Below are 26,551 nucleotides of genomic sequence, written 5' to 3'. Positions count from 1 at the left end.
TTCCCAACCACCGGGGTTAGAATAACTGGCCTAAAATTTCCTTTCTTTTGCCTTCCTCTATTCTTAAAGAGTGAAGTGACATTTGCAATTTTCCAGTCCTCCCAGACCTTGTTAGAATCAAGTAATTTTGAATTGAATTGAATTTCAGTTTATTATCATTTAGAAACCACAAATACAATGCAGTTAAAAAATGAGACAACGTTCCTCCAGAATGATATCACAAAAGCACATGACAAAACCGACTACACCAGAAAATCTACATAATGTTTGGCAATCCCCAATCCAGAGTCCGGAGAGGCTGCTGTGTATTAATATCGTGCTACCATCTTAGCGCGTTCCCTGGAAAGGAGCTCCAAACCCACCAGAAAAGACTACCCAGACACACCAAGTCAGGAGACCAACTCTACCACCCAACAAACCTAAAGCTACAAGACCTACACAAAACCACGTAGTTACATATAGTAATAGTTAACATATAGTTAAAACAGTGCAGACAATACCATAGTTCATAAATAAAAACAGACCATGGGCACAGTAAAAAATAGTCCAAAGGTGTTAAAAGACTATAAGTTTGAAAGAAACCACCACACAGTTTCCACAAGTCCTCAGGGTCCTGATAGACTCGTCATCCCACGCAGGCGGCAGAAGGGAATACCCCTGCTGTGGACTTCCACGGCGCTGGACTCAGCCTCGCAGACGCAGCACACAGTGAAAGCGCCCCAACCGCAGCGGACTTTGAGTCCGTCGAGCCTCCGACCATCCACTCCGGTACAGCCTCTCCGAGCACATTAAGACGACCCCGCCAATGGCCACCAGCAACACGACCCTGAAGACTGGGGGCCTGTCCTTCTCAGCAGAGATCCGGACCTCACAACAGCAACAGCATTGAAGAAGGACTTCCTGGAGATTTCCAGATGTTCCTCCATGTTCCCGCATCAATTTTTCATCAGATTAGGATTGTGCATGGCACCCCGCTTAACAATTAACAGATATCAACTCTGGAGAGGCTGCTGCAAGCTGCGTCGCGCAGCCATCTTGGATTGCTGACTTCTGGAAAGATCATGACCAATGCATCTGTTATCTCTTTAGCAATCTCTCTCAGGAGTTTGGAATGTGGTCTATCAGATCCAGTTGACTTATCTACCTTAAGACCTTTGAGTTTGCCTTGCACTTTTTCCTTTGTAATAGCAATGGCATTCATTCCTGCTCCCTGACACTCACGGACTTCCGATACACTGCTAGTGTCTTCCACAGTGAAGACTGATACAAAATACTCAGTAAGTTCATCTGCCATTTCTTTGTCCCCCATTACTATCTCACCAGCATCATTTTCCTGTGGTCCAATATCAACTCTCACTTCCCTTTTACTTTTTATATAACTAAAAAAACTTCCAGCATCCTGCTTTATTTTCTTAGCTAGTTTTCCCTCATTTTTCATGTTTTCCTTTATTATAACTTTTATAGTTGCTTTTTGTTGGATTTTAAAAGCTTCTCGATCATCCAACTTCCCACTCACTTTTGCTACCTTTTATGCCCTTTTCTTGGCTTTTATGCAGTCCTTGTCAACCATGGTTACCTATCCCTGCCATTTGAGAACAACTTCTTCTGTGGGTCATATCTATTCTGCACCTTGTGAACTATTCCCAGAAACTTAAGCCTTCTCTGCTGTGCCGTCATTCTGCCAGTATCTTCTTGTAATCCACCTGGAAAAGCTTCTCTCTCATGCCTCTGTAATTCCCTTCATTCCATCCGATACAGATAATATGTGACTTATGCTTCTTTCTCTCAAGCTCCAGTATGAATTCAGTCATATTATGATCACTGTCTCCTGAGAGTTCCTTTATGTTAAGCTCTTTAATATGATCTGAATTATTACACAACACCTAGTCTAAGATGGCCTTTCCCCTAGTAGGCTTAAGTACAAACTGCTCTAAAAAGCCATCCTGTAGGCATTCAACAGATTTCTTCTCTTGTGATCTGACACCAACCTGATATTCCCAGTTCCCTTTACCATTACCATTGTGACCCTTACTACATGCCTTTTCCAGCTTCCTTTGCAATCACAACCCCACACTATTTAGAAGCCTACATATGATTCCCATGTTTTTTTTTAACCCTCAAGGATTCGGTAGCTAAAGTCTAGAACTTGCTTTCCCTCTTGGCTCTTTAAATAAGAATCTAATTTTTGGATTACCTTCCGCATTCGGAGACCACCACAGTTAGTATGGATCGAAAATAAAATCTCTTCCTTACTAACAATCATCATTGCTGTAGATGCAGTGTATATGGATTTCAACAAGGCATTTGATAAAGTACCCCATGCAAGGCTTATTGAGAAAGTAAGGAAGCATGGGATCCAAAGGGACACCACTTTGTGGATCCAGAACTGGTTTGCCCACAGAAGGCAAAGAGTGGTTGTAGATGGGTCATGCTCTGCATGGAGGTTGGTGACCACTGGTGTACCTCGGGGATCTGTTCTGGGACCCCTACACTTCATGAATTTTATAAATGACCTGGATGAGGAAGTAGAGTGATGGGTTGGTAAATTTGCTGATGACACAAAGGTTGGGAGCATTATGGATAGTGTGGAGGGCTGTCCACCCTACAGCGGGACATTGCTGGGATGCAAAACTGGGCTGAGAGGTGGCAGATAGAGTTCAACCCAGATAAGTATGAGGTGTTTCAGTTTTGTAGGTCAAATATGATGGCAGAATATAGTATGAATGGTAAGACCCTTGACAGTGTGGAGGATCAGAGGGATCTTGGGGTCTGAGTCCATAGGACACTCAAAGCTGCTGCGCAGGTTGACTGTGTGGTTAAGAGGGCATAAGGTGCATTGGCCTTCATCAATCATGGGATTGAGTTTAAGAGCCGAGAGGTAATGTTGCAGCTATATAGGACCCTGGTTAGACCCCACTTGGAGTACTGTACTGAATTCTGGTCACCTCACTACAGGAAGGATGTGGAAGCCATAGAAAGGGTGCATTTACAAGGATGTTGCCTGGATTGGGGAACATGCTTTATGAGCATAGGTTGAGTGAACTCGGCCTTTTCTCCTTGGAGCAACAGAGGATGAGAGGTGACCTGATAGAGGTGTATAAGATAATGAGAGGCATTGATCGTGTGGATAGTCAGAGGCTTTTTCCCAGGGCTGAAATGGCTAGCATGAGAAGGCATAGTTTTAAGGTACTTGGAAGTAGGTACAGAGGAGATGTCAGGGGTAAGTTTTTTTTATGCAGACAGTGGTGAGTGTGTGGAATGGGCTGCTGGTAACGGTAGAGGCGGAAATGATAGGGTCTTTTAAGAGACTTCTGGATAGGTACATGGAGTTTAGGAAAATAGAAGTCTATGAGTAAGCCGAGGTAGTTTTAAGGTAGGGACATGTTGGGCATAGCTTTGTAGGCCGAAATGCCTGTATTGTGCTGTAGGTTTTCTATATTTCTATGTTTCTAACAATCCAGACAAGCGCACCTGAAGGATTTGTGCTTCTGCTGTTCTACTTCCCCTACACCCACAACTGTGTGGCTAGGCACAACTCAAGAGCCATCTATAAACTAACTGATAATATAACCGTTGTTGGCAGAATCTCAGATGGTGATGAGAAGGTGTACAATAGTGAAATTTATTGAGTTATTGTTGCAACACCAACCTTGCATTAAATGTCAGTAAGACTAAAGAATTGATTGTGGACTGTAGGAAGCAGGTGTTGGGAGAACACACACGAGTCCTCATTCAGGGGTCAGCAATTTCAAGTTCCTGAATATCAACATATCAGAGGATTTATCCTGGGCCAAATATATTGGTGCAGTTGCAAAGAAGGCACCCCAATGGCAATACTTAATTAGGAGTTTGAGGAGATTTGACATATCACTAAGCACTCCAGCAAATTTCTACAGATGTACGATGGAGAATTTTCTGACTGGCTGCATCACTGTCTATATTCTATGTCATCTATACAGAGGTGCTTAATGCACATGATTGAATAAAGCTGCAGAGAGTTGTTGACTCAGCCAGTTCCATCAAGGACATCTTCAAAAGGCAATGCCTCAATATGGCAGTATCCATAATGAAGAACCCTCACCATCCAGGATAAGTCCTCTTTTCCTTACTACCATCAGGAAGGAGGTACTGGAGCCTGAACAGACGCACTCAAATTTTTAGGACAGCCTCTTTTATCCATTACCAGATTTCTGAATGGTCCATGAACACTGCCTCACTACTTTTATCTCTTTTTATGCTGTTTAGAAATTCTTTTTATAACTTACGGTTAGATGTTATGTACTGCATTGTAATATATAATTTTCAAAACAACAGATTTCACAGCAAATGTCAGTGATAATAAAGCTGATTCTGATTTTCCATTTTCTACTTAATGGAACTGGTTTTCCACTACTTACCCACAGGTAGAGAAGGCCAAGGCTTCACAACAGGAGGATTGGCAATACTGTAACTTGAGGATTTTTCTCAATCTTGGGAATTACTGTATCATCTGTCATCTTTTGGAACCACGATATTTATGCCAGGACCTAGAGAGACTAGATAATAAAGCCGATCTAGAAATAGGAGTGGTGAGGCATAGTTTTTGAGTGATAGGATTAGAAGGAAGATGAGGTAAAAGGTTATCATCCACAGTGTGGTAAAGGCCTAGAACTCAATGGTCAATGAGGTAGTACGGCCAGAAATGCTTATCACATTGAAAAGCAATTTAGCTGAGCATCCCTTTGAGCCCTGGAACTATATTAGTAGCTCTCTTCCAGGGACAAAAACACTGCCATTTGTTTTCTGTCACTGAGACAAAATCCTATTTCTGATTTATTGAATTAATTGTGATCCAGTTGTGAGACTGCAAATCATGAGTTTTAGATCATCTATCTACACTTCTGAAATTTTTGCCCAATGACTTAACCAAAATGTTATTAACTACTTGGTCAGAGATGCTATCTTTTGGTTGGCTTTTTAAAACAAAACTATATTGATAGAACAGCACAGTACAGGACCTTGGTGCACAATGCTGTGCTAATCTGTTAACCTATTTTAAAATTAATCTATTACTTCCCTTCCACATAGACTTCCAGTTCTATCTTTTCATCCATGTGCTGAAACCCTTGCTGTCTGTTAAATAAATTAATCATTTCATCCTTGTGCTTAACTAAGAGTCTGTTAAGTGTCCACAATGTATCTTGCATGTCCCTGATGATAGATCAAAAGATGTTAGTCTTTTTCAATTAAGTATTTCAGACCTCCCCTCTACCAACATCTGAAAATAGCTGAACTGCTTATTTATTTCATGGTTATTTTTGTGATCTTGTTGTGCACATTATTGGTTACCTAATTTTCTATAGTATATCAATCACTGGTTTGAAAAGTAGTTTTTTGAACTGTGAAGCCATTTAGGTTTTTATAGATTTTGTAGGTTTTTATTTTGGGTTCTTATAGACACATAAAGTTATGAAAGGGATAGGTGAGATAGAAGTTGGAAAGTTGTAGGTGAGACTAGAACTAGGGGCATAGCCTCAAGATTCGGGGGAATAGATTTAGGATGGAGATGAGCAGGAATTGTTTTTCCCAGAGGGTGATGAATCTGTAGAATTCTCTGCCCAATGGAGCAGCGGACGCTCAGTAAATATATTTAAGAGGAGGTTGGACAGATTTTTGCATCGTAGGGGAATTAAAGGTTATGGGGAAAAGGCAGGCAGGTAGAGATGAGCTCATGGCCAGGTCAGCCATGATCTTATTGAATGGCAGGGCAGGCTCGGCGGGCCAGGTGGCCTACTCCTGCTCCTATTTCTTATGTTCCTATGTAGGTTGTCTTGAGAATGTGATGGATTTCTTTTTTACCTTCTGTTTTCTGCCTTTCCTTTTCCTCCCCATGTGTTTTTTTTTCATGTAGCCTGCCATTTTGTCAATGATTATTATTGCTAACCATGGTGGTAGGTGATGGAGGTTGTATGAGCACTTGGTGTATGTCACAAAACCTGGATGTGTGACCACTGACACCAGGCAGACAGAGAATCTCTGTAGATTATTGATAATGGCTGGGGTCACCCATCTTGTAAAGATACTGTCCAGAAGAAGGCAATAGCAAACCACTTCTGTAGGAATATTTGCCAAAAACAATTATGATCATGGGACTTTGATTATTCTGTGTGACACTTAATTTAACTATGAGCTAGAACTGGGCAAAAAAGGACTCTCAGAACCCTTTTTTTTTCTTTCCACCTACTCCCATTTCACATCGGGTGTTAATGAAATAAATATTCTTAATGTGTTCTTTTTCCTTGGAGCACAGGAGAATGAGGTGAAATTTGATAGAGTTATGCAAAATTATTAGGGGTATATGCAGGGTAAATGAAAGTAGGCTTTTGTTAATGTGTTGGGTGAGACTAGAACTGGAGGTTGTAGGTTAAGAGTAAAAGATGAAATATTTAAGGGAGACCCAAGCGGGGAACAAGTTCACTTAGAAGATAGCGTGAGTGTGGAATGAGCTAATGGTGGTTGGAGGCAAAATTGCAAATTTAAGGGAAGTTTGGATAAATAGCTGCAAGGGAGAACTATGGTCCAGCTGTAAGTTGATAGGAATAGGCAGAATGACAGTTTGGCATGTACTAGATGTGCAGAAGGGTCTGTTTGTGTGCTGTGTTGCTCTTTGACTCTTTCTTCTTAAGAGAATGGTAAGGTGTTCAATTTCTGTGATAGAAAGTTGTCATTGTCCTGATTTTGTCGTTGAACAGAATAACAAAATATATGTACTTAATGTTTAAAAGAAAGGTGATCCCCAAGATTCTGCAAAATATTAAAAAATAAGTTTTAGATTGTTCTGAGAAGCACAATCTTGCTTTCGAGATTTGGTTTCTTAGGCATGAAAAATTACAACATATCCTTTCCACTTATTGCAAGTGTTATATTCCACTTTATGACCTTCATAAAATTTACATTTGGAGGAGTGATTATAGCCTTTATTTTTTTGCTTATAAGTTTGTAAGCCTTACAAAATACAGTCAGGTTCTCAAAACTTGGGGTAAATCTTGATCAGTGAAACTCTAACTTGCTCATTATAAACTGATTTTTGCAGAAGGCATTTTTATGATGCCCTTTTAATGTAGATTGCCCATCAGTGCACTGCTTTTAATGTTTTTAACCAGATAACCGATTCTTCCTAAGTGGATTGGAAAGCAGCAATCCAGTTGAGTGATTTGGATGTCATGTAGATAAAGAGCAAAGCTTGAACTATTTACTTTTAGCGTTTGGACTCTGAAATTGGACAACAATCTCAAATCAAGAAAAGGCAGATGTACAATGTATTTTTTAGTTTCTTTCACCATTGTGTTAAATTGTTCTTGTACCATACAGTACATGAACTTAATGTTTAATTATGTAGGAATTAAGAGTATAACGAATCTGTCATTTTACAAGACCGCAGTTGTATTTTTCTTATATTTCAGGACAGTTCCTAGTTTAGCATACATTTAATTACTTAAAGGATGATGCAATATGTTTATGGACAAACTATGAAATTGAAGGAAAATTTATTTTTTTGTGCGTGTAAAATGTGTGTTATCTTATAAATAGTAACTTGCTTAACACTGGAAAGGTTTTTTAAGATGAGTGAACAGGTGAATTTGTTGCTTGAATGAATTAACCTTAGTCTAGAGCATAAAGAAAACAAGAATTGAAATTTTATGAAGTAATAATTTTAGTAATCCCACATTAATACATGTTCTTTGAGATAAAGTGAATTTTAGTATGTAATACTTTTCATTTTTCTGCTTTATATTCTTATAGTTTTTATGCTCATATAGTAATTTGCAAAATGTTATTTTAGTATTAGATTTATAATCAGGTGAATAATCATTTGTTAGTGTAAAATATTATATTAGTTGACATTTCAGAGATTTTAATATCTATTTTTGTTAATCCATTTATACAATTCATTTTAATCTAAATGTTTCCTAATACCATTATGTTATATGATTTAAGCATTAATTGTCTTTTTTTTTCTTTCACTCCACTATTTATTTACCCTTTTGCCAGAATGCCCAGCAGATAGAATATGGGTGTATAGGGGAGGCAGTTGTCCACATTCCTCATGACTGTTACCCCGACCCTATAAAAGCCTGGGAACTCTACAGACCTCAGATGTTATCTTGCACTCGGCCTTTTGAGGCTCCAGTAAGAATCATCAAACGTTCTCTCCCTCCATATTTGTGTGTCTCTGTCTTGGCATTTGGTATTAGGTGACTAAAGCAATAGTTGTTAATTGTCACTGCTGACTGCTGGTATGCCTTCCATTTCATACTTTATGATGCACAGTGGTATGTAGTGAGATGAAAATGTAAATCAAATTAATATGAAAGATTCTTGCAGCTTCTCATTGATTCATTCCTGATTCTTATTTCAAGAATAAGTAAAACATAGAGAATTTGGAAAATATTCCTATTAAATATTGGTATGTTCAAAAGGTATTTTGACATTCTGCAATAATTTTTAATCACTGTGATAAACATATTGAAATTATCAATATAAGACCATAAGGCATAGGTGCAGAATTAGGTCATTTTGACCCATCGAGTGAGTCTTCCCTCTCAACCTGATTCTTCTTGCTTTTCTCCGTAAACTTTGATGCCCTGACTAATCAACAACCTAGTAAGACTAATATTGTTGAGTACTTCCATTTGATCTTATTGTGAAAATTTTAATCAAGCAGGCAATTATTGTAGGTAATTGGATATGAGAAATCTGAGAAGTGGTGACTTTGATAACCACATTTTGTGGCCACTTCATTTAGTACCTCCTTTACATAAAATAGTAGCCACTGAGTGTATGTTCGTGATCTTCTGCTGCTGTAACCCATCCAATTAAAGGTTCGACATGTACATTCAGAGATGCTCTTCTGCACACCTGTTGTAATGTGGTTATTTGAGTTACTGTCGCCTTCCTGTCAGCTTGAAGCAATCTGGCCATTCTCCTTTGCCCTCTCTCATTTAACAAAGTATTTTTATCCAGAGACCTTTTGCTCACTGGATTTTTTTTTTTGCACCAGTCCCTGTACACTCCACAAACTGTTGTATGTGAAAATCCCAGGAGATCCTGAGATTCTCAGATTCTTAAACCACCCTTTCTGGTACCAACAATCATTCCACAGTCAAAGTCACTGAGATCACAGTTCTTCTCCATTCTGTTTTTTTCTTTCCTGAACAACAACTGAACCTCTTGTCCATGTCAGTATACTTTTATGTATTGAATTGCTACCACGTGATTGGCTGATTAAGTATTTGCATTGATGAGCAGGTGTTCCTAATAAGGCCTTCATTGAATGTACATCTTGCATCATATTTTCTTCACAAAGAGGCCATTCAGTTCATTGAGCCTATGCTGGATCATCTACACCAGTGGCAATTTTTGTCTGCCAGGTAACCTCCCAGCATGCCTTTACAATGCAGAAAATCTAGGGCAAATCCCATGTGTTTAGAGATTTTCTATGCAAACTCAACATGCACAGCAGTCAAGGTGATGACTGAGTCCTGGCATGCTGGAATTGTGCAGTAGTTATGCAGCCAGATGCACTGGGTTTCTTGATTTTGTTTTAAATTATTGGTTGGTAGAATCATGAATGCCTCTAAACTCCCTTTCCAGTATGTGAGTATTTAGAATTATGGCTATTTATTTATTTAGAGATACGGCCCTTCCAGCCCATTTAAGCCGTGATACCCAGTAACTCACCTATATTTAACCCTAGCCTAATCACAGGACAAATTAGAACAATCAATTAACTAAATAACTGATACCTCTTTGGACTGTGGGAGTAAGGCAGAGCACCTTGAGGAAACCCACGCTGTCACAGGGAAAACTTACAAACTCCTCACAGACAGCTGTGAACTCCAACACCCAGAACTGTAATAGCTTCATGCTAACTGCTACATTATGTTGTCTGAAGCTGTGCAGTGTGAGCACGGATATATATTTTCCTCCAAAACTTGTCATTAAACTTTTATTTCAAATCGAGTTTCCAAAATCATTGTGGAGAAACTGCTTTTTACAGTTATAGTGTCAAACAGCCCAGAATCAGGCCCTTCATCCAGCACTGACTATCACAGCCTATTTATTACCGATCGGTTTACTAAGTGACTCAAGTATCTGTGTCGGTGCTTTGTAATTGTTGTGTGAGTACCTTTCTCCGCCATCTTCTTGACTATGTTCTCCAAATTGCAAGCAAAGTTCAAAGTAAGTTGATTATCAAAGTACATATATGTCACCCTATGCTACCCCGAGACTCATTTTCTTACAGGCATTCAAACTAGAACAAAGAAATAGAATTAATGAAAAACTACACAAAAAGACTGGCCAGCAACCAGTGTGCAAAAGAAGACAAACTTGGCAAATACAAAATATAACAAATAAATAAATAAGACCTAGAACATCAGATGAAAAGTCTTTGAAAGTAAGTCTATTGGTTATCCATTGAATGAAAAATGAATTTCCTTCAGATCGTTTCTAAATCTCTTACTCTTCTATGGCTTGAATACTTTTGCCATAGGACATAAGAACATAAAAACAGGAGCAGAAATAGGCCATCCGGCCCATCGAGCCTGCCCTGCCATTCAATAAGATCATGACAATAGACAATAGGTGCAGGAGTAAGCCATTCGGCCCTGCTAGCCAGCACCAGCATTCACTGTGATCATGGCTGATCATACACAATCAGTACCCCGTTCCTGTCCTCTCCCCATATCCCTTGACCATGCTATCTATAAGAACTGTATCTAACTCCCTCTTGAATGGATCCAGAGACTTGGCCTCCACTGCCTTCTGGGGCAGAGCATTCCACATATCCACCACTCTCTGGGTGAAAAAGTTTTTCTGCATCTCTGTTCTAAATGGCCTACCCCTTATTAAACTGTGGCCTCTAGTTCTGGACTCACCCATCAGCGGGAACATGCTTCCTGCCTCCAGCGTGTCCAATCCCTTAATAATCTTATATGTTTCAATCATGGCTGATCTGTCCGTAAACTCAGCTCCATCTACCTCCCTTTTCCCCATAACTCTTAATTCCCTTACTATGTAAAAATCTATCTAACTGTTTCTTAAAAATATTTAGTGAGGAAGCCTCAACTGCTTCCCTGGGCAGAGAATTCCACAGATTCACCACTCTCTGGGAAAAACAGTTTCTTCTCATCTCCATCCTAAATCTTCTTCCCTGAATCTTGAGACAATGCCCCCTAGTTCTAGTCTCACCTGCCAATGGAAACAACTTTCCTATTTCTATCTTATCTATCCCTTTCAAAATTTTGTATGATTCTATAAGATTCCCTCTCATTCTTCCGAACTCGAGAGAATATAGTCCCAGGCGACTCAATCTCTCCTCATAGTCCAACCCCCTCATCTCTGGAGTCAACCTGGTGAACCTCCTCTGCAATGCCTCCAAAGCCAGTATATTCTTCTTCAAGTATGGAGGTCAGAACTGTACACAGTACTCCAGATGTGGCTTCAGCAGTACCCTGTATAGTTGCAGCATGACCTCCCTGCTCTTGAATTCAATCCCTCTAGCAATGAAGGCCAACATTCCGTTTGCCTTCTTAATAACCTGTTGTACCCACAAGCCAACTTTTTGCGATTCATGAACAAGCACTCTCAATTCTCTCTGCACAACAACATGCTGCAATCTTTCACCATTTAATGAATAATCTGCTCTTCTATTATTCCTTCCAAAGTGGATGATCCCACACTTACCAATGTATTCCACATGCCAGACCTTGTCTTACTTAATCTATGATATTCCTCTGCAGACTCTCCACATCCTCTGTACAATTTGCTTTTCCACTCAGTGTCCTCAGCAAATTTTGCTACGCTACACTCAGTCCCTTCTTCCAAATCATCAATATAAATGGTAAACAGCTGCGGGCCCAACACCGACCCCTGCGGCACCCCACTCACCACTGACTGCCAATTGGAGAAACACCCATTTATACTAACTCTCTGCCTTCTATTGGTTAACCAATCCATTATCCATGCCAATACATTTCCTCTGACTCCATGCATCAGTATCTTATTTAAAAGTCTCTCATGCAGCACCTTATCAAACGCCTTCTCGAAATCCAAGTATACAACATCCACCTGTTCCCCTCTATCCACTGCACTCATTATGTCCTCAAAGAACTCCAGTAAGTTTGTCAAACAGGACCTGCCCTTTCTGAATCCATGCTGCATCTGTCTAATGGAGCTACTCCTTTCTAAATGTTTCGCTATTTCTTCCTTAATGACAGCTTCAGGCATTTTCCTGACTACAGATGTTAAGCTAACTGGCCTATAGTTGCCTGTCTTTTGCCTACATCCTTTTTTAAAAAATGTCATGACATTTGCTGTCTTCCAGTCTGTCAGGACCTGCCCAGAGTCTGGAGAATTTTGATAAATGATTACCAACACGTCTACTATAACTTCCACCAATTCCTTTAGCACCCTGGGATGCATCCCATCAGGACCAGGGGACCTATATACCTTCAGGCACTCTAGTTTGCTCATCACTGTCTCTTTAGTGACAGTGATTTTATCAAGGTCCTCATCTCCAGTTTCATCTATAACATCCTTCTTTGGCATATTAGACGTGTCCTCTACTGTGAAGAGAGGACAAAATAGTTGATGAACTATTTTGAACACAAAATAGTTGTTCAATGTCTCAGCTATTTCCTTATCACCCAATATCAATTTCCCCTTCTTGTCTTCCAAGGGACCTACATTGACTTTAGCCACCCTCTTCTGCTTTATATATTTATAAAAACTTTTGCTATCTGTTTTTATATTTTGTGCTAGTTTACTTTCATACTCTATCTTCCCTTTCCTTATTTCTTGTTTAGTTATTCTCTGTTGCTTTTTAAAGTTTTCCCAATCCTACAGTCTCCCACTACTCCTTGTGACTTTGTACACATGAACTTATAATTTGATACTATCTTTTATTTCCTTAGTTATCCATGACTGGCTCTCCCTACACTTGCTGTCCTTACTTCTGACTGGAATATACTTTTGTTGAGCACTGTGAAAAATCTGTTTGAACATATTCCACTGTTCTTCAACTGTGCTACCAAATAGCCTGTGCTCTCAATCCACATTAGCCAACTCCTCCCTCATCCCGTTGTAGTCTCCCTTATTCAAGCATAATACGCTGGACTTAGATCTAACAATTTCATCCTCATCTGATTGCGAAATTCAATCATGCTATGATCACTCTTTCCAAGACAACGATTGCTTTACTGTCTTCCCTATCCATGCTTCTCATAAATTTGTATGCCTTTGTTAAGTTTCCCCTCGCTGCTGCAAGGAAAATAAACCTAACCTACCCAGACTGAAGCAGTCCCTCCTTGGCAAAACTGTATTCCATCTAGTACAATCAATGTCCTTTCTATCATGCAGCAACCAGAACTGTACTCACAAATCCAGCTGTGGCCTAACCAAAGTATTATGACACTGTACCAAGACCTCCTTACTTGCAAGCTTTGTGGCACCTTAGCCACCCTATCTGCCTGTTGAACTTGTACTCCAAGGTTCCTTTTTTCCTTATTTCTTCTCGGGTCCCTGCCGCCCATGGTATATTTTGCTCTTACTTGACCAACTACTGCTTCTAAATGCATCATCTCACAGTTACCAGGATTAAGATCCATCTGCCATTTCTCTGCTGAATTTGCCAGCTAATAAATATAATGAGGTTTAAGACTACCCTTTCCATTATTAACAGCATTACTAATATCACGTGCTATCTGTCATCTTATCAGTAATGTTTCCTATGTTCACATCAAAATTCATAAACAAATTCCAAGTATCCTAGCACAGACTGCACAGTCTTCTAATTACAAGAGCAGCGTTCACAATCACTCTGTCTCCAATACCCAAACTAGGTTTGTATACAGTTTGCCAATTTGCCTTAGATCCCATAAGTTCTAAACTTTTAGACCAGCATACTATTTGGGACCTTGTCAATGGCCTAAAAGAAATGTGTGTGAATCACATCATCTGAACTGCCCTTGTCAATAGATTTAATTACCTCTGCAAAAGAACTCAATTAAGATAGAACTTGGCCTTCTGTTGTACACTTGGTGGAAGGTCAAGCTGGACCAGGACAATCTGCAGTCATGCCACTCAGGAACCTGGGCTATATTTTTTCTTCTGTGTGACAAAATTTTTCTGAAATCTTAACTACCTGTGCTAATTGTGTTATGTGGTATGTGCAGTGTGCTGTCGGTGATGTGCTTTGCACCTTGGCCCCAGAGGAACACTTTCATTTGGCTATATTCATGTATAGTTTAGTGATCATTAAACTTGAAGATTTCCAATTTTGAGGAGAGCTTCTTGATAACATATCAGGGCTGCCATGCAGAAGATATTTAGTCAGAAAGTTAATGAAACAATTAGTAAGAAAATTAAGTTAGTAAGTAACTCAAGACTAATCAATAAACTTCAAGACCTCAGCCTCAGTATTTCTTTGTGCAACTCTATGTTCGATTTCCTCACATGCAAACCCCTGTCAGTTTGGGCTGGTAACATCTCCTCCACAATCCAATCAGCATAGGTGCACCACAAGGCAGTGTGCTTAGTCACCTGCTGTACTTGCTTTATACTAACGACTGTGGCGAAGCACAACTCCAGTGTTATACAGTTATACAGTGATGACATCATTGTAATGGGCCAAATCAAAGATGGCGATCAATCAGAATGTAGCAAGGAGACTGAAAATCTGTCTGAGTGCTGCCACAACAAAAACCTTTTATTCAATGTCAGCAAAATCAAAGAGGTGATTGTTAACTGTAGAAGGAGGAAACCAGAGGTCCATGAGCCAGTCCTCATCAGAATCAGTAACTTCAAATACCTTGGTATTATTTCAGAGGATCTGTCCTGGATGCAGCACATAACTACTTCTACAGGTGCGTTGGAGAATATACTGACTGGTTGTGCCTGATATGGGAATGTTAAGGCCTTTGAATGGAAAATCCTACAAAAAAATAGTGAATGTGGCCCAGTCCATCACAGATAAAACCCTTCCCTCTGTTGAGCACACCTGTAAGGAGTTCTGTTGCTGGAAAGCAGCATCCATAATCAAGGACACACCAGGTTCAGGAGCAGTTATTACCCTTCAACCATCGGACTTCTGAAGCGGGGGATAACTTTACTCACCCCAACACAACTGATTTCAGCCCATTGACTCACTGTTAAGGACGCCACAACTTGAGTTCTCAATATTTATTGCATATTTATTTATTACTTTAATTTTTTTTTGTATTTGTCATTTGTCTGAGTAGTTTTTGATTAATTTAATTGTATTTGTTTGCATCTACTGTGAATGCCCACAAGAAAATAAATCTCAGGGGTGGGGGTGTGTGTGTGTATAGTAACATACAAGTACTTTGATAGAAATTTTACTTTGAAGTTGAAGGTTATACAAAAGATGTCAGAGCACTCTTCATAAATTGGTTCCAATCTATAGAGTGCACTCCTACAACTTTGGTGTATCCTTAAACTTTTCATTTAACTCCCTTTATTTTATTGCTTCATCTTCCGTGATCAGTCAGTGCGCAGGTGCTTAAAAGATACTAAAAGACAAAGAAACATATAGTTAGTTCTGTTGAGTTAATAAACAGCTCACCTTGGAGTAGTGTTTTTTTTCTTTTCAAAGATATAACACTATTTTACCATTATGGAGCATGTGACTTGACAATTAATGTTTTTTTGATCATGCTTTTGAATGAATTCATTACTTTGTTGCTACACCCTATTGCTGGTGAAAATAACGTAGGCATTGTAACGTGAAGGGAGGTGGATTGAATTTACCTCATCGGTATTTACTTTTAGCAGCATTTTTACTTGGTCTATTTTTCTACTTTGTTCCAAACAAATTTCATTTGTTCCCTTCTGTAAATCATTAGTTTTACTTAAATGATTAAACAGTCATTTTCAAGAATTAGAGATGATTTAACACAGTAACCAAGGCTAAATTAAAACATTTTTCTAATAGCACTCTTTACGATTTATATTCTTTATGATTCAAAGATAGTTCATGTCGGGTGTCTGTTATTCCAATTGATTTATCTTTAAATTGCACATTAGCTTGAAGTAATCAGAAATGAATCTACAGTGATCTCAACATACTAAACAAGTTCAGTTTTTAACTTCATACCACTGTTGTATCTTCAGACTGTTGGTGTGTTTTATTACTGGCATACAAGGCTGTACTAATCAGTTACTATCAAATCAGGGAACCTGATCGTTAAAATATTTTATCAAATGTTTGAATATCTTTCAATTTATAAAGCTTACTTACTTGTATTTATCACTATATAGAAATACTACTGTGGATTGAATAAATTCTTGTTTGCTCATATTAAGTTTCTTAGTTGAAGCTGTTGCTTATGTGAATTAACCTTTTGTCCTTTAAGTATGAAACATGATTTATACATTTTTCCAACTTGGACAGAAAATGTATCTAGGGATTTAGGTAATGCTGCTAAGCCACCTTCTTTAGTTGCTCTATGAATAGCTTAAATAATTGTCATTACAGTAGATTCGCATTGATGTCGTAGGAAATCATAGAATTTTGATAAATTAGGTTATAGATTTTTGATAATGATGAAAGATGATAGATGCTACCCTTAATTTTGTTTGTGGTTGAGGTTCCAGAGTTCATGATTGTGTTTGGGTGAACAAGATACACTCAGTGGCTACTTTGTTCAGTACAGCTGTAGCCCATCCACTTCAAGGTCCAACATGTTGTGCATTCAGCGATGCTCTTCTGCACACCACTGTTGTAATCGTGGTTACTTGAGTTACTGTTGCCTTCCTGTCAGCTTGAACCAGTCTGGCCAGTCTCCTTTGACCTCTCTCATTACAAGGTACTTAAGCTCACAGAACTGCAATTCACTGGATGTATTTTTTTTTGACATTTTGCGCCATTCTCTGTAAGCTCTAAATACTGAAAATCACAGGAGATCAGCAGTTTCTGAGATATTCAAACCACCCTGTCCGGCACCAATATTCATTCTATGGTCAAAGTCACTTAGATCACATTTCTTCCCCATTCTGATGTTTGGTCTGAACAACAACTGAACCTCTTGACCATGTCTGAATGCTTTTATGCATTGAATTGCCGCCACATGGTTGGCTGATTAGATATTTGTATTAGTGAGCAGATGTTAAGGAGTACATAATAAAGTAGCGACTGAGTGTATATTGTTCCCTTCAGGTTTTGTCTCCCCCAGCTACAGTGTGTCTGTGACGGAGGAGTCTGATGTTGAGGCAAGGTGTTAATCATATGAACTCTGTCCTGAGTTTATTTTTAAATATTGCTACCTTCCCTTTCCTTCCCTAACCAGTTTAGTAGAGACTATTAAATTATACTTCTAATTCAAGCTGTAGAAGTGGTGGGGAATCTTGATTTGGCCATACTGTATATTGAATGGATGAACAAGTTCACTACTTGGAGAATGATAATTCCTAGGGCATTGATAGTGGCATTAGGCTATGGCGCTAATGGAAAATCAAGAGAGATGGCTAGGTTATACAGTTATTACCCAGCAATTATATAATTACCTTTGACATTACTCTAACTTTGGATGTTATCTGTTTTCCTTTGTACATGTCACTTCACTAAGGAGCTGTGAGAAGAGCTACAAATTTAAGATTAATCACCTACACTTGAGACCTGGGCCAAGTTTTATTTAGTATTTTCTTGCTTTGTTGTTCAGGCAATAGATTTGAATGAGTATTAGTTGTATGTCCTGCTGATTAGTACAGCCCTTTATGCCTGAATTTCCACAGTCACTTTTGGTTGTAGAAACTGTTTTCCTCACTGATGATTTTGTGCTTCTGTGCTGCTTGGCGATGCATGAAACAAATGTATTTATATAAATACATGGAATCATATTTGTGTTTTAATAATTTCTGAATATGTGTATTCAATATATAAACATATGTATTTAGTGCACTAACACTTCTGGGCGGAAGTACAGACAGTTCAACAAATTTTAATAATTGGCATCAGCTAAGGAGACAAAAATGTTAAGCAAAGTTTTTGTAAATACATTTTAAGTAATTCCAATAACCATATAAAGATTTGACATTTTATTTACAAAATTAGAATTCTTCCTTGACATTACTCAAGAAGAAACCTGTGAAATGCTTAAATATAACAAGCTAGAAATGCTCTGTCTGTATTTTCTCCCTGCTTCTATTAGTTATTACAATTTTTTCTAATATGATATTGATCTATAACAAAATTATAATAATTAATAGTAAGTCAAAAAGATACAATTAATTGATCAAGAAACAATTGCAGACTAAATGTACGATTTTGCAGTCAGAAACACCTGGTTTGATTGCTATGTTCCATGTAATAGAATATTAGTTGTGATTGCCAAGTTGAGATATGAGAGCAGATGACTGAGGAATGTAACAGCTGAGTTGAGCTTGGAAATGAAAGAGTGGTGAGAAGTATTTCAGTGGAGGTGAACTCTGCCAGAGGGAAAACCAGATGTTCTTATGGAAGCATGGTAGTGTGGATATTTGCTCTAACAAAAAATTGGAATCAAATATGACACCAAGGATTTAAGTAGACTTACCCAGTTTGCACCATTTGCCAAGAAGTGGGAGTATGTTGATGGTTTGAGAACTATTTTAAATGCAATAACGAATATTGGTTCAAAAATACTGTGCACAACTAATGTTGTAGAATTCTGATTAATAATTGAAAAATGTCTATTTTTACATATTTTTCTTTATCCTTTGTGGTTTGTCTATGTCATTCCATTTCATTTGAATTGCTTACTTTGCTTGGAGAAAAGAAATGGAATTTTCTAGAAGATTGGAAATCTTGTCTATTGTCAATGCTGAAGCAAAACAACGGCAAGGGAAATTTATGCCTCTGAATGTCAGTTTTTATAAAATTTATAAAAATTAAGTTCTTCTGTGATTGAATGCCTGATTTATTTTTTAAGGAAGCCAATGATGGTGGCCGGCTTGCAGACAGCCTTGTCAATATGTGCCGAAGGATTTTGTAGATTCAGTTAACAGTGATGCTGACACTTTTTTATAAATATTCGGCATTGGGCAGAGGATATTGGTTGCTATGGACTAAGTCATGAGAACAAATAGAATTGTAAAAAAAAATAGTTCTCTGTGTGATGTTATCTTAGAAACTAATATTTTTTACAGCTGGATTGCTATTTATGATATTCAGTTGTAATTACTTGAACTGTGATGCAAATCCTTCTTTTCAGCTTGATGTGCCAAGTGGAGGAACCATTTTAGCCTCTCCGTGAGCTGCCCATTATCACGGAATCCAGTCTACAGGCAACTTGAACCATTTTATTTCATTTCATATTACAGAGAAGCTGAGAGCACTGGTTACAACATAGGCTATAGAATGTCGTCGATTTGTGCTGCAGCTCTACCTGTGCCTTTAGTCAAACCATTCTTGAACAAGTATAAAACTGGCATCTCCTGAAAAATTTGGAAACTTTTATCCTGGTTCAACGTCAACAGTTCCTTTCCTTCCTACCCTATCTGGATGTTATTTGACCTGCTGAGTTCCTTCAGCAGATTGTTTTGTTGCTCCAGATTCCAGCGTCTGCTTTCTCTTCTCTCCAGATGGAAAATTGTCCAGAATATGGCCTGTCCACACAAAATAGGACTAAGCTTTAAGTACTTTAAAACTAATAATCAATTAAAAAAAGTTGTTAATAAGTTCAGCAGAAATACCCCAAATAGAATCAGAATCAAGTTTAATATCACCAGCGTATGTCGTGAAATTTATTAACTACAGCAACAGTACAACGAAATTGATAAATATACAGGAAAAAAACTGAATTGCAATGTATATATATGTCTATTAAATAGTTAACTTAAAGTAAGCAGTGCAACAAAAATAAAAATAAACAAAGTTGTGAAAGTGTTCACAGGTTCAATGCACATTTATAAATCGGATGGCAGAGGGAAAGAAGCTATTCCTGAATTACTAAGTGTGTGTTTTTAGAATACCTTTAAATTTTTTTTTAAACTTTTGTACCTTGATAACAACCAGGCTATCCGCAGCACTGCCTTCAGTGGATTGGTTTTACGCAAATGAAGCATTTCATTGTATGTTTCGACGTACATGTGATAAATCTAAATCTGATGAAGCACCTCCCACCTTGGATCCTGTTTATCTTTCAGATTTCCAGCACCTACAGTTTTTCTGTTTTTCATTTATCTAGTTTAAGGTTGGAGGATTGTTTCTATTTATTGATAGTCCGAGTCCTATCCTTCCATTTCTAGCCACTAAGTCTCAGCTTGCTGCTTATTCCATCCCTGCATGTTTGAAGTGTATCTGTATGTCCAGATGTCATTTGTCATGGTCAAAGCCTTTGTATGTTGACAGATTTAACTAATTATTCAAGTTCAAGTTTATTGTTGTCCGACTGTACGTATATACAACCAAATGAAACAACATTCCTCTGGACCACAGTGCACCCTCAAAACATATATCACAGACGGCACATAAAAGTAAATAGTACAATACATTAGTAAGATACAGTGCAGTAAGCAGTTAACAGTACAGTAAGCAGCTTGCTGTCCTCAGTGGGACAGGGTGTTCATCAATCTCACAGTCTGAGGGAAGAAGTTGTTTACCAAATCTGGCAGTCCTTATCCTGATGTCCTCTACCTCCTTCCTGATCAAAGTGGGTCAAAGAGTTATGGGATGGGTGGTAACGATCCTCAATAGTGGTTATTCAAGTAAAAAAATTATAGTTATGCAAGGCTTTCCCTGGATGTATTTATGCAGATTAAGCTAATCGTCTACAACTGATATTGGTATAAAAGTAACACTACATAGCACTTTACTAGGGATTGGTAATGGTAGCAGTAATTGAAATCCACCTTGCTACCTTGAGTACAGTGGATAAGGCCCTTCATTTTGATTTAATGCAGTTCATATTATAATTGTATATCTATACACCGTGGAAATGGGTCCTTCAGCCCAATTCGTCTAAACCGACCAAGAGGCTGATCAAAGCTAGTCTGATATGCCCGTCTTTGGCCCATATCCCCATTAAATCCATGCTAAATTGGCTTGGCATATTAGTGTAGTGGCTGTAAGGAGTTTGAACCTTCTCCCTGTGACCATGTGGGTTTCCTTCAGGTGCTCTGATTTCCTCCCTCATTCCAAAAACAAGTGGGTTAGGGTTAGTATGTTGTCGGCATGCTACATTGGCATTGTAAACATATCAACATTTATGGGCTGCCCAAGCATAATTGTTAGACAGTGTTTGTCCCCATGGAGTTTGCGCCCCAGCTGTAACATGATATGCTGCAGCAAGCCAGGCCAGTACGATATGGAGAGCAAAGCTGTTTCCCATGCAGCAGATGCCCCCTCTCCACTCAGCTGATGAATCTACAAGAACAGCAGAGACCAACACAGTTTGGTACCAGCAGCATTACAGGTGTTATCAGTCAGCATTGAACTCAACGTAGCCTTGGAGACTCCAGCTCTGGATTTTTTCCTCTGGGCTCACTCCTGAAACCTTCCCTGTGAGTGGGTATAGCCATTAGGCTGTGGAAGTTTGAGATAAGAGCTTTCCTTTTCCTAGGTGAGCTGCCAACCACAGCTGACAAGCACTATCTGCTCAAAGTGAATAGGTCTAAGGTGCCAGTAAACCACCCCCCCCCCCCCCCCCCCGCCGCCCCTTCTTCTGTCAGTAAAAACGGTTCCGCTGTGTTTAGTAGCTAGCCACACATGTAGGCCAGGAGCTGGACTTGGCTGTCAGAAGCTAATTGAGATATTAGCCATTGGGAGCATTTAATGAGTAAAGGGAGCTTCTCCCCACTACCATCCCTGGCTATAGCAGCCTTAAGGAACTGTTTAGATGTACGTGTGACAAATAAAGCTAATCTTTATCTTTGATCTTTTATGGTTTTGAATATCCTGGCATCCTTGCCATTGCAATATCTGCTTGAGATAAATCAGGGCAGGAGTGATGAGTAGATTAGAGACACAAGCTGCTTTTATGTTTTATGCCGTCAAAAAACCTTTTCCACTCTTTGTAAATGTTTCTGATGATTAGTGCCATTTAGAAACAATTTTAAAACTTGTCTTTTTATTAGCAAGGATCAATGATCAAGTGAATAGGGCTAAGCCAGAAAAGAACTACATCCATCCCTTGATTCTGTATACTGGATTACTTACTACCATTGTTTGTCAGTCTTCCTGTTTATGTTTAGTTTTCCATTGGCAGTCTTTGTTTATGTATAGTTTTTCATAAATTATATTGCATTTCTTTATTTTCCTGTAAATACCTGCAAGCAAATGAATCTCAAGATGGGGCATGTTAACATATATGTACTTTAATAATCAAGTTACATTGACTTGATTTTTAACCATTGATGACAGTGCATAGCCTAGTGTGAATGGAGCTGGTATTCATGGGTTAGCCATCAGCATTCTAGTTTTCAGTAGTTGAGGATCAATAATAATTGTTAAAATTGAAAAATTTTACAAATACATACGAGGGATAATTGATATGTTCATGGCGTAAGGTAGAAGGAGTCAATTTTAGAAAACCTAGCACATTTATTTTTCAACATAGTCCCCTCCTACATTTACACACTTAGTCCAGCGGTCGTGGAGCATACGGATATTGGACCTCCAGAAAGTGTCCACAGATGGGTGTTTGATAAGTTTGGCCTAAGGTAGAAGGAGATGAGTTATCCAGCTCTCATTACATGTGCATGCAAGTCCACTCTTCTGCATAAGTTAATCATTATGCTTCTGTGTGTGAGAAGTAGAAGCAGACCCTCAACATCTGGAAATGCCAACTTCATAGATTCGCGATGGAGAGTATATTAACTAGTTGCATCATGACCTGGTATGGAAACACTAATGGCTTTGAATGGAAAAGCCTCCTAAATGTAGTGGATACAGCCCAGTCCATCATGGGTAAAGCCATCCCCACCATTGAACGCATCTACAAGGAGCACAGAAAAGCAGCATCCATCACCAAGGATCCTCACCATCCAAGCTGTTCTCTCTCCTCACTGCTGCCATCAGGAAGGAAGTATAGGGACCTTAAGACCCCACACCACCAGGTTTAGGAACCATTATAACCCCACAACCATTGGGCTCTTGAATCAGAGGTGAGAGCTTCACTCATCCCATCGCTGAACTGTTCCCACAACCTATGGGCTCACTGTCAAGGACTCTTCATCTCATGTTCTCAATATTTATTTATTTATTTATTTATTATTGTTATTTTGGGCTCTTTGTGCAAGAAAATGAACCTCACTATTGTATTTGGTGACATGTACACATTTGATAATAAATTTACTTTGAAAGCTGATGTGGTATTTTGACATTGTCAATGTCATTCCCCACACCCCACTCCACAGTAATTTACTCCAGAAGATTGCTCCAGATTCTAGTGTCTGCAGTTTTGTGTGTCCAAGCTCATAGTCAACTTGGATTCTTTCCATTATCTCTGAAATATTTCTGCTCTTGTGTGTTTTTAATTGTGAGTTCCTGCATGTATTCCTTTGTAACAGGCAGGTACCTGTGGTCTTGGAGAGGACGAGCAGGGATCAGAGGACACTGTTTCTTGCAATGAAACTCAGGAAATGCGCTTTTTTATAACCATATTCAAGTAGAATTGATCAGTGTTTTTTTTTGTAGCTTCAGAAGTGCATATTTAAAATATCAGAGCAGCACACACAACTTGGAAGGTGATAGGTGAAACCCGGTGAGGGCGAAGATTGGGTGGGCGGAGATGAAGTTTGGAGTTCAATTCCAACATCCTCTGTAAAAGAGATTTCCCATGTGCATGTGAATTTTGTCCAAGTGCTCTGGTTTCCTCCTCCAATTGAGAGATGTGCCAGTTAGTAAGTTAATTGGTTATTTAAAATTTTTCCTGTGGTTAGGATGACGTTAAATCACTGGGTTCCTGGCGGTGAGGCTCAGTGCCTATTCTGCTCTGTACCTCAGAAATAAAATAAAAATAACATGAGAAGTTGGAAGGTAATAAGTGGTAAAGGGCTGAAGAAGAAGGAATCTGATTGAAGAGAAGAGTGGACCGTGCTTGTACTCCTTCCCCTCCCCCCACTTCTTATTCTGGCATCTTCCCTCTTCCTTTCCAGTCCTGATGAAGTTTCTCGATGTGAAAAACTGACTGCTTATTCCCCTCCATATATAGTGCCTGTCCTTCTGAATTCATCAAGAATTTTTTGTGTGTTTCTCTGGATTTCTAGCATTTGTAGAGAACCTCTACAAATTTGTAGGATGCTGCGTCCTGGCTGTCTACATGATACACATACCGGGGTAGTATGATATGGATAGCAAACTGTTGCCCATGTAGCATGTTCGTCGTCTCCATGCAGTTGATGAATCCAAAGGAATGGCAATGGCTGTTACAGTTTAGCATCGGTGGCATCGCAGGAGTTGCCAGTCAGCATTGAACTCAATGTTGGACTGCCTTAGGGACAAGCTCTGCCGAAGCCTTTCCCATGGGTGTAACCACAAGGCAGCTGAGGTTTGAGATGAGAGCTGCCAACCAGGCTGATGAGCCCTATCTACCTGATGCAGCTATTTTTAAGGAGCCAGTAACCCACCTTTACTACTTCTGTCAGTAGAAATGGTTTTCCAGGCTTAGTCGTTAAGTCATGACATGAAGTCTGGAAGCTGGACTTAGATGTCAGAGACTATTTGAGACTCACATCATTTGGAGCTTTTAAGGATAGTGGGAGCTTATCCCCACTACGTCTCCTGGCTAAGACAATCTTAAGAAACCAATATAATTGGTTATAATTTTGCATATAGTTCACTCAAATAACAGTTCATGGCTAAATGAAGCTTTGCACATTTTTTCATTTTGTTACTGATGTTTGTAACATAATGCCAACAAGTGAGGTTGTTGTTCATTCAGAGAACTAAGTAGGAATAACTTAAGTTTTTTTTCTCACACCACAGCTCCTCATCTGCCCTCCTGTTACACGATTCTTCTATGGCCGTAGGGAGCCCTTCCATAAACTGCTGATTCAGGGAGATTCATCAGGGAGACTCCTGATATGGTGTATTCCTGAAACAGTTGACTCACATCAGAAAGATTCTGTTCAAGGTAAAGGTACTTATTAATTCAAACTACTATCATTGTCTAGGAATTAGAATTGAAATTCCAGTCTAGAATCTATTGGAATTACTTCCAACAGTTTGTCATGTTGGAATTGCAACTGGAATTGGTTTATTATTCTCACATGTATCAAGATACAGTGAAAAAGCTGTCTTGCACACTTCGGATTATTACACAGTGCATTGAAGAAGAACAAGGTGAAACAATAATAATGTATCACAGCTACAAAGAAAGTACAGTGCAGATAAACAGTAAGGTAGAAGATCTTTGAGGTGAGGTCAGCAGTCCAACTTATCATACCAGGGAACTATTTGATGGTCTTATAACAGGGGACTAAAACATTTCTTTGAGCCTGGTGCCATGCGATTTCAGGCTTTTGTGTCTTTGATTGGAGACAGGAGAAGAGACGGTGTCCAAGATGGGTGGGGTCTTTGATTATGCTGGCTGCTTTATTGAGGCACTGAGAAGTATAGACAGTCCATGTAGAGGAGGCTGGTTCCTGTGATGTGCTAACCTGTGTCCACAACTCTCTGCAGTTTCTACAGGCTCAGTGATAAATTCCATATTGTAACTGTCTTGTGTGTAGTAAAAAAAACACAAAAAAAAACATTCTTTTGCACCCGAACAAGGGAAGTCGATTACTTTTTTTTAACTTTAAGCATAATTGAGTTTTCTTTGTACTCATTACATTTTCCATCTCTATAGATGCTGTCTGATCTACTGTGCATATCCTGTATTCTCCCCTTGATTTCAGGTTTTCAGTGACATTTCTGACTTGCATTTTACAGCTTTAACTTGTTCCTACTTATCTCTCTGTAACTAGCCTTAACATCAATCAGATGACTATAGGCAATGGATGATCTCAAATGGTTTCAAAGGTACAATTTAATGTCAGAGAAATGTATACAATATACATCTTGAAATGCTTGTACTTCACAACCATCCACGAAAATAGAGAAGTGCCCCAAGAATGAGTGACAGTTAAATGTTAGAACCCCAAAGTCTCTCCCCAGCACCCCTCCCTCCCTAGCATAAGCAGCAGTGAGCAACAATCCCCCTCCCCCCACCCCACCGGCAAAAATAAAGTGCACCCGCTACCAGCACTCAAGCGTGAACAAAGCAATAGCAAAGACACATACTTGCAGTTACCCCAAAGACTACATTGTTCACCCAATAATTCGACATGCTGCAGGCCCGCTCTCTCTCCTAATAAGGGAGAAAGAGGTGACTCCATTTTCCAACGAGCGGCTTTACGATGTTAAAAGTCAGTTACATCACTTTTTACGAGCTCTGTGCCTGGAGGTCATAAGGATCCTGGGTCCCCAGGCACACAGCAGATGTTCCAACTCCCTCAACGACACATCGGTCTCCTGTGGTGATACTGACCCTTGATCTGCCCATCTCCAGTTCCTCGGGATCCCAGTCTT

General features: G+C 39.1%; 1 protein-coding gene across 2 annotated transcripts in view; it reads left to right on the top strand.

The window, feature by feature from the left end:
* Window positions 1-26,551, top strand: part of LOC132405011 (WD repeat-containing protein 7) — a 574,145-nt gene that overhangs the window by 79,384 nt on the left and 468,210 nt on the right. The window contains exons 11-12 of one of the 2 annotated variants that reach the window (XM_059989684.1): window positions 8,032-8,169; window positions 24,965-25,112. In XM_059989684.1, the coding sequence (XP_059845667.1) occupies window positions 8,032-8,169; window positions 24,965-25,112 (286 nt within the window). The remainder of the gene's footprint in view (window positions 1-8,031; window positions 8,170-24,964; window positions 25,113-26,551) is intronic. The other variant, XM_059989685.1, reaches the window with a different exon arrangement.

Source organism: Hypanus sabinus, chromosome 14 (genome assembly GCF_030144855.1).
Source record: "Hypanus sabinus isolate sHypSab1 chromosome 14, sHypSab1.hap1, whole genome shotgun sequence".
NCBI classification, from domain to species: domain Eukaryota; kingdom Metazoa; phylum Chordata; class Chondrichthyes; order Myliobatiformes; family Dasyatidae; genus Hypanus; species Hypanus sabinus.
This window is presented reverse-complemented; position numbering and strand designations above follow the sequence as displayed.